The 12,952-nt window shown below is 38.4% G+C and overlaps 4 protein-coding genes across 4 annotated transcripts; 1 reads left to right on the top strand and 3 right to left on the bottom strand.

Annotated features, from left to right (window-relative positions):
* Positions 1-130: 130 nt before the first annotated feature.
* Positions 131-1,831, bottom strand: LOC106375881 (ras-related protein RABB1c). The gene is made up of 5 exons (XM_013815893.3): positions 1,625-1,831; positions 1,264-1,403; positions 1,088-1,170; positions 656-860; positions 131-464 (listed from the first exon to the last, which is right to left on the bottom strand). The coding sequence occupies exons 1-5, from the start codon at positions 1,668-1,670 to the stop codon at positions 303-305; spliced, it is 636 nt and encodes a 211-aa protein (XP_013671347.1). The 5' UTR covers positions 1,671-1,831; the 3' UTR covers positions 131-302.
* A 5,296-nt stretch (positions 1,832-7,127) lies between these two features.
* LOC106375871 (glucan endo-1,3-beta-glucosidase 6) lies at positions 7,128-8,890 on the top strand. The gene is made up of 2 exons (XM_013815882.3): positions 7,128-7,491; positions 7,617-8,890. The coding sequence occupies exons 1-2, from the start codon at positions 7,175-7,177 to the stop codon at positions 8,725-8,727; spliced, it is 1,428 nt and encodes a 475-aa protein (XP_013671336.1). The 5' UTR covers positions 7,128-7,174; the 3' UTR covers positions 8,728-8,890.
* Positions 8,820-10,644, bottom strand: LOC106375870 (putative WEB family protein At4g17210). Its single transcript, XM_013815881.3, has 2 exons — positions 10,441-10,644; positions 8,820-10,368 (listed from the first exon to the last, which is right to left on the bottom strand). The coding sequence occupies exons 1-2, from the start codon at positions 10,609-10,611 to the stop codon at positions 8,968-8,970; spliced, it is 1,572 nt and encodes a 523-aa protein (XP_013671335.1). The 5' UTR covers positions 10,612-10,644; the 3' UTR covers positions 8,820-8,967.
* Positions 10,645-10,808: 164 nt separating this feature from the next.
* On the bottom strand, positions 10,809-12,681 carry LOC106375872 (ubiquitin-like domain-containing CTD phosphatase). The gene is made up of 6 exons (XM_013815883.3): positions 12,347-12,681; positions 12,101-12,245; positions 11,715-11,829; positions 11,542-11,605; positions 11,276-11,441; positions 10,809-11,194 (listed from the first exon to the last, which is right to left on the bottom strand). Exons 1-6 carry the CDS (start codon positions 12,622-12,624, stop codon positions 10,949-10,951), a joined length of 1,014 nt encoding a protein of 337 aa, XP_013671337.2. The 5' UTR covers positions 12,625-12,681; the 3' UTR covers positions 10,809-10,948.
* Between the last annotated feature and the right edge of the window lie 271 nt (positions 12,682-12,952).

Raw genomic sequence — 12,952 nt, 5'->3', positions numbered from 1 at the left:
TCCGCCTTCGACTTGGCAAATGGAACCACAAATATAGCCAATTACCATTTACTCTGTGAACTAACCACATTACTGTATCGATTGCAACGCGAATGGACTACACGCCTAACTCAAATCATACACTCTTAGATAACGTAAAACACATCTTTTTAGATAAACGAATAATCAGTTTCGAAATCCACCACAACACAGTCACCAAACCGAACACCAAAAACGATTTACAAGTTCTATTAGATAATTTTTTTGCTTACATCATCTGTGATGATTTTTTTTACATGAGGATATAGGCACCGTTCCCTATCTTAGCCGCAGCAACCTCCTCCTTGCGACGTGGATCCGTCTCTTCCACCTGATGGCCCCGGGATTCCTCCATATCCAACTTTTATTCCATAGGACTCATTCGACACATCAAACACACCATCTTGAATCTTTTTGTATATCGTTGCCGCTGTCTTTATGAAAGCCTAGCAATGATTCAAAAAACACACATCAAAATCATGGTTTAGCACTTCTACTGGTGTGGGGTGTAAAAAGTGGAATCTAATTCTGGTATTATACGTTATTCTTTCTCATATATGAACTCGAGGGGACACGATGGGATACTAGAGAAAGTATGTGGGCGATAACATGGGGGAATGCATGGATGTTAGTGTACCTCTTCGACATTCTGAGCAGTCTTGGCAGAGGCCTCCATGAAAATAAGACCGTGCTCCTTTGCAAACTGCTCACCTTCCTCAGTGGTGACAGCCCTTCTGTGGGCAAGATCACACTTATTCCCAATGAGCATAATGGTCATATTAGCATTTGCATGCTGCCTTGCATCCTCTAACCAGCTAGCTAGATGGTTAAACGTCTCCCTCCTGCAAACAGCGTGAGCAAATATTGTCAGTATCTTCACCCGCAACAGTAACAGAGTTCACAACATACAATTCTAGTTCTCGTTCTCTAACAGAAAAAAAAGAAGGAAAATTTCAACAAATACAGCTTATATCACTGTGTCAAGAAGATCATCCTCAACATCTAGCTACTACAACTACACAGAAACACGATCAAGCCAATTCTTGATAACAAAAGGCTAGTGCATCACCTAGTGATGTCGTAGACAAGCAAAGCCCCAGCAGCACCTCTATAGTAGGATCTTGTAATAGACCTAAATGATTCTTGACCAGCCTGCAAGAATATAAAGATGATGGGGAACAAATCAAACACCAGTCATGAAAAAAGGCGTAAGGAGGAGGAGGAGGAGGAGGAGGAAGAGAGTACGGTATCCCAGATCTGGAGTTTGAGGGGCTTGTTGTCGATGGTGATCATCCTAGCCCCAAACTCAACACCGATGGTGAGATCATGCACCGGCTGAAACCTCTTGTCCGTGAACTGAAGCAGAAGGCATGATTTCCCTACTCCTGCATCATCATCATTCATCACAATCAATTTGCAAAACAATCAACATCCATCATCCCTTGTTTCATCTCTTAATTTCCTAATGAATTAGATCCAGATCAATCGTTTTTTTAGTAACTAAACACATGTATATATATATATATAGGATCATTCATAATGATCTGATTCATCTCAATTTCTCCTAGTGGATTGAAAAGGAACCGAAGATGGTGGAGTTACTTACCAGTATCACCGATGATGATATACTTGAAGAGATAAGCGTAAGACATTTGAAGTTGGAAGAAATCGAATTTCTGCAGATTCTCCGACGAGACTCTCTTTGTTTCCCTATATAAATGACGGAGGCGGTTTAATTTCCAGCAATTCCAACGACGCAATCAACCTGTGTTTTGTCAAAAGTTTTCTAGCGTTTCCCTTTTTTATAATACAACTGTATGGCATTTTATTTATTTAAAAAACCACATGCAGTTTCCAGATCACCACATGGTCAATTCATTGGAGAAATATTTTCACTCTAAGTCACTTTCCTCGTCATTTATTACATCCCAAGACACATTGTTATACTGAAACACTTTTCTTAACTTTCTCTCTTCCTTTTCGTTAGATTCCAAACATAAAGAAACTAACTAGATTACTTTTTGGCGGGATTAGCTCCCAACCATTGATCTTATTTTAGCTCCAACGCTTCAGATTTGATCTGGTAGATCTGGAAAAAACACATATTTTCCATTTAACAACAACCATTGGATCAAAAATCTTCTCTCCTATTTTTAACGGTCTGGATCAATAACTTTCTCTTCTATTATTCTCTTTCATCTCCCCCCTACGGCGTCGATTTTTTCTGTGTTCATCAATGGAAAAAAAAAACTGAAATTTTCCTAATTAATCTAAATTTCTCAACTCTAGTTTGTGTGCTAATCTTGTTTCATAATTTTTTTTCTGTAATCCCAACATCTTAACACTCGTTGAATAATAACCGTGAAACTTGTTGTAGGTATCTTCCATGGCGGATCTCTAGATGGTTGTCGCTGGCGAATGGAAGACGTCCGACGATGGCAACTGGACATTCTCAATCGATAAACATCAAATGTCCAGGATCGTTACTCTCCGACCATGATCGTTACTCTCCGTTCAACTAGTCCCCCTGCACCTCGTACACCTATACTTCATTTATCACTATGTCCATCTGTACAACACACTTATATGTACGCATGCAATTAAAAGGCAACACCCCAGTTTCCAGACCATCAGACTATCAAATTATCAAATTATAAAAACGTTCATGCCTATAGATTTCTCATCAGTGATCAAAACTGTACTGCTTTAGCTCTTTGTTCACCACAGCGCCACACTAATTACAACCATCTGTCCATATGTACAACCATGGTTCTTTATCCGCATGTTGACATTACCGTATAAAATAAAGAACACATAACCATACTTCGATCGTATTCAAGCACCCACAATTCGAATGTAGCATGTATACTTCTAGGTGTGTCCATATGTACAACATTATTTTATTCTCCGCATGTACAAAGTGCACAGACCACTATCATACACATGGATTTCGCCTGGAAAAATATTAATGTTCTGTGATGTTCAGTACCTTCTTTATCCCGCAATTATGATGTTTCAAATCCCCAGCTTTGGATTTTCAAAATCCATGGCATGTATACTTTCTCTGCTTCACTATGTGTACAACTATCCTGCATTGTCCGCATGTACACAGCTTATAAACAAACATCATACACTAGCTGGATCCAACATAGAAATATTTAGGAATAAAAATTATCAAATTGCTTCAAATTTGGTAAAAGATTAAAATACCCAATACATGCATACATTAGTTGGATCCAACATAGCAATATTAGGAATAAAAACATCATTCTTACAACCATGTTCCATACATATCATACAAGCAAACCGCAAAAATCAAACCTCACACCATCCGATTATCAACTAATTCATCCTCACACTTCGTCTCAGCTGAATCACCGCCTCCCCACTCACATTTTTGGAATTTATGCCATGCCTTCAATATTTCAACCATGTAACCCACTTTCCTATCGTGAATCTCACAGTCAAACTCTCCCGACCCTGCCTCCTTATCCTCCCCGAGTTCCATCATTGGATGCACGATTAGCTGCAAAGACAACACAAGAAACATCAGAACTTGGCTACGAACCTCAATATACCAATGCAACTAAAATAAATGTACACTTGTACACGAAAAAAGAACCCACAGATGTACACTTGTACACTAACAAACCATTGTACACATGTACAGGGACAAATCATTGTACATGTATACACTAACAAACAAATGTACACATGTTTAAATGCCATTACGAAAACTTAAACTCAATCTTTGCACCTATCCAACACAAGAAACATACAAATGCAACTAAAATAATTGTACACATGTACGCATCAACTACATACCCAGCTTCAAACTCTCCCGTTACGTAGCCAAATTCAGCCAGCGAGAACCTCATCGGATGGCCTCCAAAAACATGCCACAATTCAAACCTCTTCTTTGTTACAACCTGCATTGCCAGCATCTCATGCACTACCTTCGCCGAGAAATCACATCCCCTTACTGGCAACCTGAATAAGTGTCCGAAGCACGACCCCAGTAGCTGTTCCATCTCGTCAGTTCCTTCAAGCACATCCCTCACTAGAAGCAGGCACTTAAGCGATGAGTTACAATTGCGTTGTTTGCTCGGATAACGGTCTGTCACGAACAAACGCGGCATTAACCTCTCGTACATGGCTCCCTCCTCTGTTTGCGCCATCTCTGTAACACACACATATCCAAAATAAATTAAATCTTTTCAATCTCCCAAAACGGAACACACACCCCCAAATCGAAACCCTAATCCACCAAATCAGAACCCGATCAGCAGACATCTACAAACCCACCCAAATTCGGAAACCTAGCCGCAAAACCAGAATTTGGAACTGTCTGAGATTGAATCGAAATCGGAACCCAAAATCGAAACCCTAGCCAAAAAAATAATCTACAACCCTACCCCCAAATCTACCTTTATATTTTCTCTTAACAGCTCGCTTTTTTCGCGATGACATCTTCTTCTCCATCAGCCTCCGTCGTCACTACGTCATCTGCAGGAAATCTCTTTCGTCGCTCTTTCCACCGGAACCTCTCTGTATTTTACTGAAACCAAGGGAAAATAAATTAACCCATGACGATAAAAAAACTTGACTTCGGTAAATAAAAAAAGTAAAGAACCAAGTATTAGCTTCAATTTTGCGTCCACACCTACAAACAAACCCAATTTCAAATTTCAAATTTTCTAACCAGCCCAACAAGAAATACAATGGCAAATTACCTAGATACCTACTATTAGTTAAGCTTTTGAGAGGGCAAAGAAGTATTCAACCAATACAAAGTACCTCAGTAGCAACTTGTGTTCTCATGTGTAATAAAAAGACAAAATGTGTATATTTATGTTAATAACTCTTCATTGGATGAACTAATTTTTAAGAAAACTATTTTTTATACATCAAAGTACATAAAATAAGAAACCTACACACTCCTTACACCATCCACACAACAAATTCCAACATTATAAAATGAATTAACAGCATATTAAGTGAACAAAAGACATAGGAAAACATGAAAGATAACAAAGAAATCCATACATTAAACACACTATTTTCAGGTCCATAAACTTCTCATTTCAATCTTGTTGAAACAAAGAGTCTACATACTCTTTTGTTGTTACATTTGAGAACAGAAAAGTGTTACACTAATATAAGAATAATTTATATGTAACACTTGTAAAAGTTCAGTAACATATTTTATTCAAGATTTTAATTAAGAAGATGATATTAACATTGAACAACTAAGATTTGACTAAAGTTAAAATCCACTAAACAATTTTAAGGCACCAAATGTATTAAAATATTTAGTTATATCATACTATAAGAGTTAGATGTGATGTAAATGTATGAAACCAATTTAATTATGCTTGTTAAATTCAAACCATTTTTTTAAAAATGCTCATTAATTAATTAGTTTTAAAATGTATTTTTTTCTTGGATTTAGGATTTTATGTTTAGAAAAAAGATTATCTTAAAAGGATCGAAGAAATATATATGTACTTCAATGCTTTCAAAGGTAACTTGTTTCTGGATTTTGAATGTCTAATTTTTATTGGTATCAACACAAACATTGATGATCACAAGTGATGTAATCACGTATTTTCTTTTATTTTGATTTTTTTTTCGTTTTCCTTCAGAGTCGTCTGCCAAATTTATATAAAAATTGTTATGTCTTACAAATTCTTACAAAAATTACATAACATTTATGTTATGTTTATTACATGTTCAATTAACTATTTTTCTTTAGTGTTACACACTATAGTGCCATTTGCACCTTCCCGAATATACATAAGAATGAAGACATCAACTCTTTTTGAAACATGAAAGGTCGATCGGAAAGTAATAAGATTTACACGTTAAAAGTAAACAATAAAAAATTGCACTTCTTTATCTCCATCAAACTGCTCATCTATTGTCGTTCTGATGCTGATTTTTGTGACTTGTTCGTCCTCAAGTTTAGCCTGATAGAATAACACAACATATCATCATTCTTGTAAGAACAATGAATCTTTCTTATGCTATTGGTGAGGTCAAAAACATCTTTAATCAAAAACTTACAATTTAAATTATTACTCTCCAATTGATCTACTAAAGAGTTATTAGAGAACCTCAACGTTCGAGTTCATAAACAGTACACTTTTGATATATATGAGTATATATAAATATGAAATTTACACATTCATAGATTATTCTACACAACTGAAGGCAACACTACAAAGTGAACTAGTAACATATTAAATAAATAGAAGACATATGAAAACATAGACGATAACAAAAAAAAACATAACACACTACTTCGGGTTCATACATTATTTATTTCAATCTTATTAAAAGAAAGAGTGTAACGATTCTTCAGTTGTTACATTTGAGAACATAAAACATTAAAATGTTACGCCAATATAATAATAATTTATATGTAACACTTGTAAAAATTTAGTATCATATTTTACATAAAATTTCAAAAGTTAATATTAATATTACACAATTAAGATTCGACTGAAGGTAAACCCCAGTAAACAATTTTTAATTTTAAATGTGTTTTATTTTTGAAATTTTATGATTAGCTAAATTATGTAGTTTATTTGCCATATTTATGAAATATGTATATTACTTATAGCATTCCGAGAAAATTAACTATAACATTTTAAGCAATTTAAATTATATTTTTTGGTGCTTGAGTCCTATCAGTTCTATATATTTTGGTGTGTAGATTTGTTGTCATAAAATAGATAAATATATTTTTTTGAGAAATTTTGTGAAATTTGAAGATTTTTTAAATTTCATTTGAAGTTAATAAATATTTTTGATTAAAATGAACATTTTGATTATTAAAATGACATAATTTTAAAATTTATATTAATGAAAAATAGTTAGTTAGTGTATTAATTAGATTGTAAAAGAATTAGATGTTAAAAGCTTAACAAAATTTAGTTGGGGTTCAAAAATATAATCTGTATTGTAACTCATTGGCAACTTTCTGGCGTTTCAGTGTTTTGTGATTGCACTGCCTGAAGTTTACTTGAATAAATAACAGCACGCATTCACTTCAAGAGAGGAGAAAAAAAAGCTGTTGAAAATTGTATAAAAGCTTTCTCAGTCGGCAGTGTGAGAGAGAGAGAGCTCAGAGAGAAAAACAAAAAAACAAAAGATGGGAAGCGGTGTAGCTCTCTTTACTCTCTCCCTTCTTCTCGCAACCCATCAAGCTCAGTCTGCAATCGGCGTGAACTGGGGAACGATGTCGTTTCACAAGCTGAAACCTTCCACAGTAGTGGATCTCCTCAAAGCAAACAAAATAACCAAAGTAAAGCTCTTTGATTCAAACCCAGATGCACTTCGAGCTCTAATGGGTACTGGAATCCAAGTCATGATCAGCATTCCCAACGAGCTTCTCTCCACTTTCAGCTCCGATCTCTTCGTCCAGCAGAACCTCTCTCGCTTCATGGGCAAAGGTGGCGCTGATATCAGGTATAGCATTTTCTAGCAAGTATGCGTCTTTATGTTCTTATATGTTCACACTCTTGCAAAGTTTCAATCTTTATGCTCTTAGGCTATTCACCCACTTGCAAAGTTTCAATCTTTGTGAACGGTAGGTACGTTGCAGTAGGGAACGAGCCGTTCTTGACGAGTTACGGCGGTGCGTATCAGAACTATGTTTTCCCAGCTATGGTTAACTTGCAGCAATCCTTGGTTAAAGCAAATCTAGCTAGCTACGTGAAGCTGGTGGTTCCTTGTAACGCGGATGCGTATGAGTCTAATGTTCCTTCTCAAGGGACGTTTAGGCCTGAGCTAACGCAGATCATGACTCAGTTGGTTTCGCTTCTCAGCTCCATCGGCTCTCCTTTTGTTGTCAATATCTATCCTTTCCTTAGTCTCTATCAAAACTCCGACTTCCCGCAAGACTTTGCGTTTTTCGAGGGAAGTAGTCATCCTGTTCTTGATGGGCCTAATGTTTATTACAATGCGTTTGATGGGAACTTCGACACTCTTGTCTCTGCTCTCGCCAAGATTGGGTACGGTCAAATGCCTATAGTTATTGGTGAGATTGGTTGGCCTACTGATGGAGCAGTGGGTGCTAACCTCACTGCAGCGCGTGTTTTCAACCAAGGGCTTATTAACCATCTGTTGAGTAACAAGGGGACTCCGCTCAGGCCTGGCTCACCTCCTGAGGATGTCTATCTTTTCGGTTTGCTTGACGAAGGAGCTAAGAGTACACTGCCTGGTAACTTTGAGAGGCACTGGGGGATCTTCTCTTTCGATGGACAGGCCAAGTATCGTCTCAACTTAGGACTAGGCAACAGAGGGCTCAAGAATGCGGAGAATGTGCAGTACCTACCTTCCAGGTGGTGTGTGGCTCACCCGGCGAAGGACATGACCCTAGTTACAGACCACTTGAGGCTTGCTTGCAGCCAAGCGGATTGCACAACGCTCAACGACGGGGGATCATGCAGCCAGCTTGGGGAGAAGGATAATATCTCATATGCTTTCAATAGTTACTATCAACTGCAGATGCAAAATGAGAAGAGCTGCGACTTTGACGGGCTTGGTATGGTTACCTTCTTAGATCCTTCAGTTGGGGAGTGTCGATTTCTTGTGGGCGTTACAGATAAATCGTCTAGTGCTGAGCTAATGGCAAGGTGGGGTATCTACCACATTTGCATTGGACTCGTGGTATGGGCTCTCACACGGTGTTACATTTTATAAGCGGTATACTAGATAAAGGATTGGAGAAATTACATATGTAGAGAGAGGGTCATATTGAATGTATTGTATTTGGAGTCACTTTCTTGAGCATGTAAGCTGAAAAGCAGAACCAGTATTATCATCATCTTCTTGGGGTTTATATTAGAAAGTAAGTTGAAATGTCTCTCTCTCTCTTTAGTCTCCACTACAACTATTGTATCTTTGTTGTCAATGTAGTTTCTACCTAAATATCAACATCATCTACTGCAATTCTTCTGGTTTCCATTTTCTAAGTTCAGCATCGACTATGCAGTGTGCTTCCTCTGCAATCTCTGCGCTTCTCAACGCAGTATCAGTCGCCTCCTTTACCTGTTCCATCTCCTTCATCTTCTCCTCCAACATGCTCTCTCCTTCTACTCTGCTCTCGTTGATCTCTTCCAGCTGAGCATCAACCGTTTCCGCCTTGTACTGCACCATTCTCTCTGACTCTTCGTGCTTCCCTCTCAACTCCTCGTGCTCTTTCAACGATATTCTAATCTTCTTATCAGGATCATCATGCGTCAAGCTCTCCTTCTTTTCAGTAAGTACCGTCATGTCTTCCACAGCTCTCTTCTCTGCGGTTTTCGCTTTCTTCACCGCTCTTCTAACTATCTCCAGCTGCTTCGCTGCTTCACCCATCACGGTATGTGTTGCTGCTGCTTCTCTCCTGAGCTCATCCACGTGCATCCTCGTCTCTTCCGCTTCTTGTCTTGTTCTCTCTGCTACACGCATGGTTTCTTCAACCTTAAGTCTCTCTTCTACCCATTCTCCTTCTTCAACCTCTTCTCTATCTTTTTCCTTCTCCTTCTCCTTCAAATCTCTGTTCTCTCTCTGCATACCGTCTAACTCCACCGTGAGTGATATCACCAAGCTTTTGTATGACCTCTCTTCATTATAAATCTCTTGCATAGCACTCTTGGCCTCTTTGAGGTCACGGGAAAGTTTAATCTCTCGTTGTAAACTCTCGTTCTCTGCAGATATCTCCGCAAGCTCATCAATCTCTTTCCTCAGTTCAGGGTCACAGTCTTGCCTCAGATCCTCCAGCCTCTTCTCAGCCTCTCGTTTCATATCAGCATAAGTCTCTTTCGCGTCAATGCTCTTCTCGTTTATCTTTGCCTCTTCCTCTTTCTTCTTATCAGCATCAGAGTTCAATCTCTCAGCAGTGTCACGCATCTCTGCTATCTCTTTTAACATGTCATTGATCTTTTGGGAGTTAACCATTGATGAACACTCTGCTTCCTCTGCTCTTTGAAGCTCAGATAACCTTTCTTCCACGGAGATGCTGAACTCTTGTCCTATTTCCGTAAGCTTCTCCTTAGCCATGAACAGCTCTGCGGTGGCTAAGATGTAACTCTCTCTTACGCTCTCTGTTTCTTGGCTTTGAGACTGAAGTTTCTCTAACCGTTGGTTCATGGTGTGTTTGGTCTGGATCGCACATTTTCTTGACTGTTTGGTGGTTTCAAGTTTATCCCTCAAGTCAGCGGCCTTTCGCTGAGCTGAGTCGAGATCAGAGAGAGCTCGTGCTTTCGCGTTGACAGAGCTGTCACGACAGAGATGGACTCTATTCATTTCTTGTTCTGCTAACAGAAGCTGTGTCTCTTTATCTGGCACATCCGTTGAATCCTTAAAGAAGAAAGAATACTAGTTCAGAGAAATGGTAATGAGAGTTAAAAAGCTTGAGAAGAATGAATGTACCTGAGAGGAGGAGGAGAGACTTGGTGGTTGTTGCTTTGAGAAGCTAACTTGACGGAACAAACTAACGGCGGCTCTAACTGATTGAAAGGGAGGATGTGTGTCTATCTCTCCAACCTCACTGCTCCGAGGAGGAGTCTCGAGAGGCATCACCGGAGCATCCGCTCTTATCATCTTTCAGCACAAAATGTTGTTTTGTTTTACGTAATGAAGCAGAGAAAGAGAGAGAGAACGAGAGATTGATGTTGAGCATCTCGATGTTTGGTCTTCCAGAATCCAAATAATGAACCAGAGGGTAACCGTGTTTTGCGTTCATGTCTTTGGTTTCTCTCTCTAAGGCCATCTATTCTTTCTATTTTTAGACAATCAAATCATTGAATCCTATAATAAGAAACCTTATAGTATTTAGAAAATTTCTTAAGGTGAATATACTAAGAAAGTTACCATAAAACATACGAAGTAGCCAGCAACAACAACATATCTAAACAACCGCAATAGGGTTAAGAAAGTTTTATGTGTGCCTGCGCCTTTTGACGCTATCTTCTGTGAACGTCTCCCATCTGCTATGATCCAAAGAACTCAAATCATCGAGCTCTGCTATGGTCAGAAGGTACCGAGTCAGCAATACAAGCTCGTCATCCTTGTCTCGGTTCACATGAGCTTTCCTAAACGGCCTGATTTTAAGACCGTTTTGGGGGTTCATCACGAAGTTCCTTCGCAGATCATCGAACATGATGGTGTTTTGGGCGTTGTATAACTGCAATATAACAACAAATCATATCCATGAGAAAGAGAATAAAGATTATAACAACACAAGTAACGGTGGTGGTGATGGGACCTCAGGTAATAGTGCCCAAATTAAGCCTAGTGGCTTGCAATCAAAGATCCCGCGAGTGTCAGACTGAACCGTGATCATGGCTAGATGGTCGAGAAGGGCTGTGATCTTGTAGTTAGGATTGTTCAACACACCAAGTTCTCCCATCTTTAACTCAACCCACTTCATGCTACAGAAACCAAAACGGGTAATCAAATAATTGAAAGAAGATGGGAGAGATAAAGGTATAGATGATTTCAAAAGAAAATATCAAAGAAAAGAAGAATCACCTAGTGGCAGACCAAATGATGATATCATATTCTGCATAAGCAGCAGTAAGAAACTCATGAAGATCTGCATTTAGATAATCCAGACACTCGTCATGAGGTACTCATACTACTATGTAAACCCATCAATGAGATAGAAAATTACATACGTGAAATGAGTAATATATAGTACTTACAAGGACGCATAAGCTGCAACGGGTTCTCGGCAGTGGAACGGTGATCAAACAAAGTGTAGTCAATATCTAGAACAAGCAGTTTTTTGCCTTTGCGACATGGATTAACAAGTTTAATCTGCAAATCACACAGCAGATGAAGAAGCTTTTGAGAAAATAGCACAAAGCATTACTCTTACATTGAACGAAAAAGGCTTAAATCACAAACATTCACGAGCTAATAGTCATTCTTTATTCAAGAAAACCCATAAGTAAAGAATTTAACAGCCAAATCCAAGAACATGAAAGACAGACCACGAATCTACACTGAAGGAGAAGGTGTTTGTACCAATGACACATTCAAATATATTAACGTTCAAAACTTTGAATGCACAAAACTCAGAACAGACCTTGTACTGATCAATTCTCCTCCTCAGCTTCTGCTTATTAATCTCCTTGTCTTCAATATCCACCACTTCCTCCTTACCAAGCTCAAAGTCATCAACAACGTCATCCGATGTTACTTGATCTACTATTATATCATCCTCCGTAGTACTGAAAAAATAATCCATACTTTCAATCCATTTAGTTCTCATAATCAATTATAAAATTAGGGTTGCGAAACGACACAAAGAGAGAGAGAGAGAGAGAAGGACCCGATCATGGTCATCTTGAGAGAAGGCTTGAGAGGGATCTGAGAGAGCAGAAGAGAGTCATCGGAGAGCTTGTTTCCGACTTTGGGGTAAAGAAGCTTCTGGCGCTTCGGCAAGACGTTGGTGAGAAAGCAGATTCGACGTTTCAGCTCAGCAACCGAGTCGTCGGCGCAGATTCGGAGTGTGTACTCCTTTCCGCTCCATTTGACTATCAGAGTAAGCTCCTCGTCCATCGCGGTCACAGCATCCGGCGTAGGAGATGATGAAGAAGACGAAGCCATCTACGCAAACTCGAGAGAGAGACTTTCGGATCCCACAATAGGAAAGGAAGGTTAAGTTTTACAATTAATCTCCAACAAAGTAGGGTTTCTTTTGTCAATATCTAAAGTTTGGGACTTATTTACGAATTAGTACTTTTAATTAACACTAAGAGCTTGATCCCGCGCGTCCAAGCTAATATTGATTTTTACATTTTTATTCATTAATATTCATTTTTCATGATTAATATTATATATTTTAGATCTGTCACCGTATAACTAATTGTATTCAAAAGATCCGGACTAAATCTATTATTTTTGTTACGAATATCCGAACCCGTTTTAGATACAT

The sequence above is a fragment of the Brassica napus genome, chromosome C1, assembly GCF_020379485.1.
Source record: "Brassica napus cultivar Da-Ae chromosome C1, Da-Ae, whole genome shotgun sequence".
Classification (NCBI taxonomy): domain Eukaryota; kingdom Viridiplantae; phylum Streptophyta; class Magnoliopsida; order Brassicales; family Brassicaceae; genus Brassica; species Brassica napus.
This window is presented reverse-complemented; position numbering and strand designations above follow the sequence as displayed.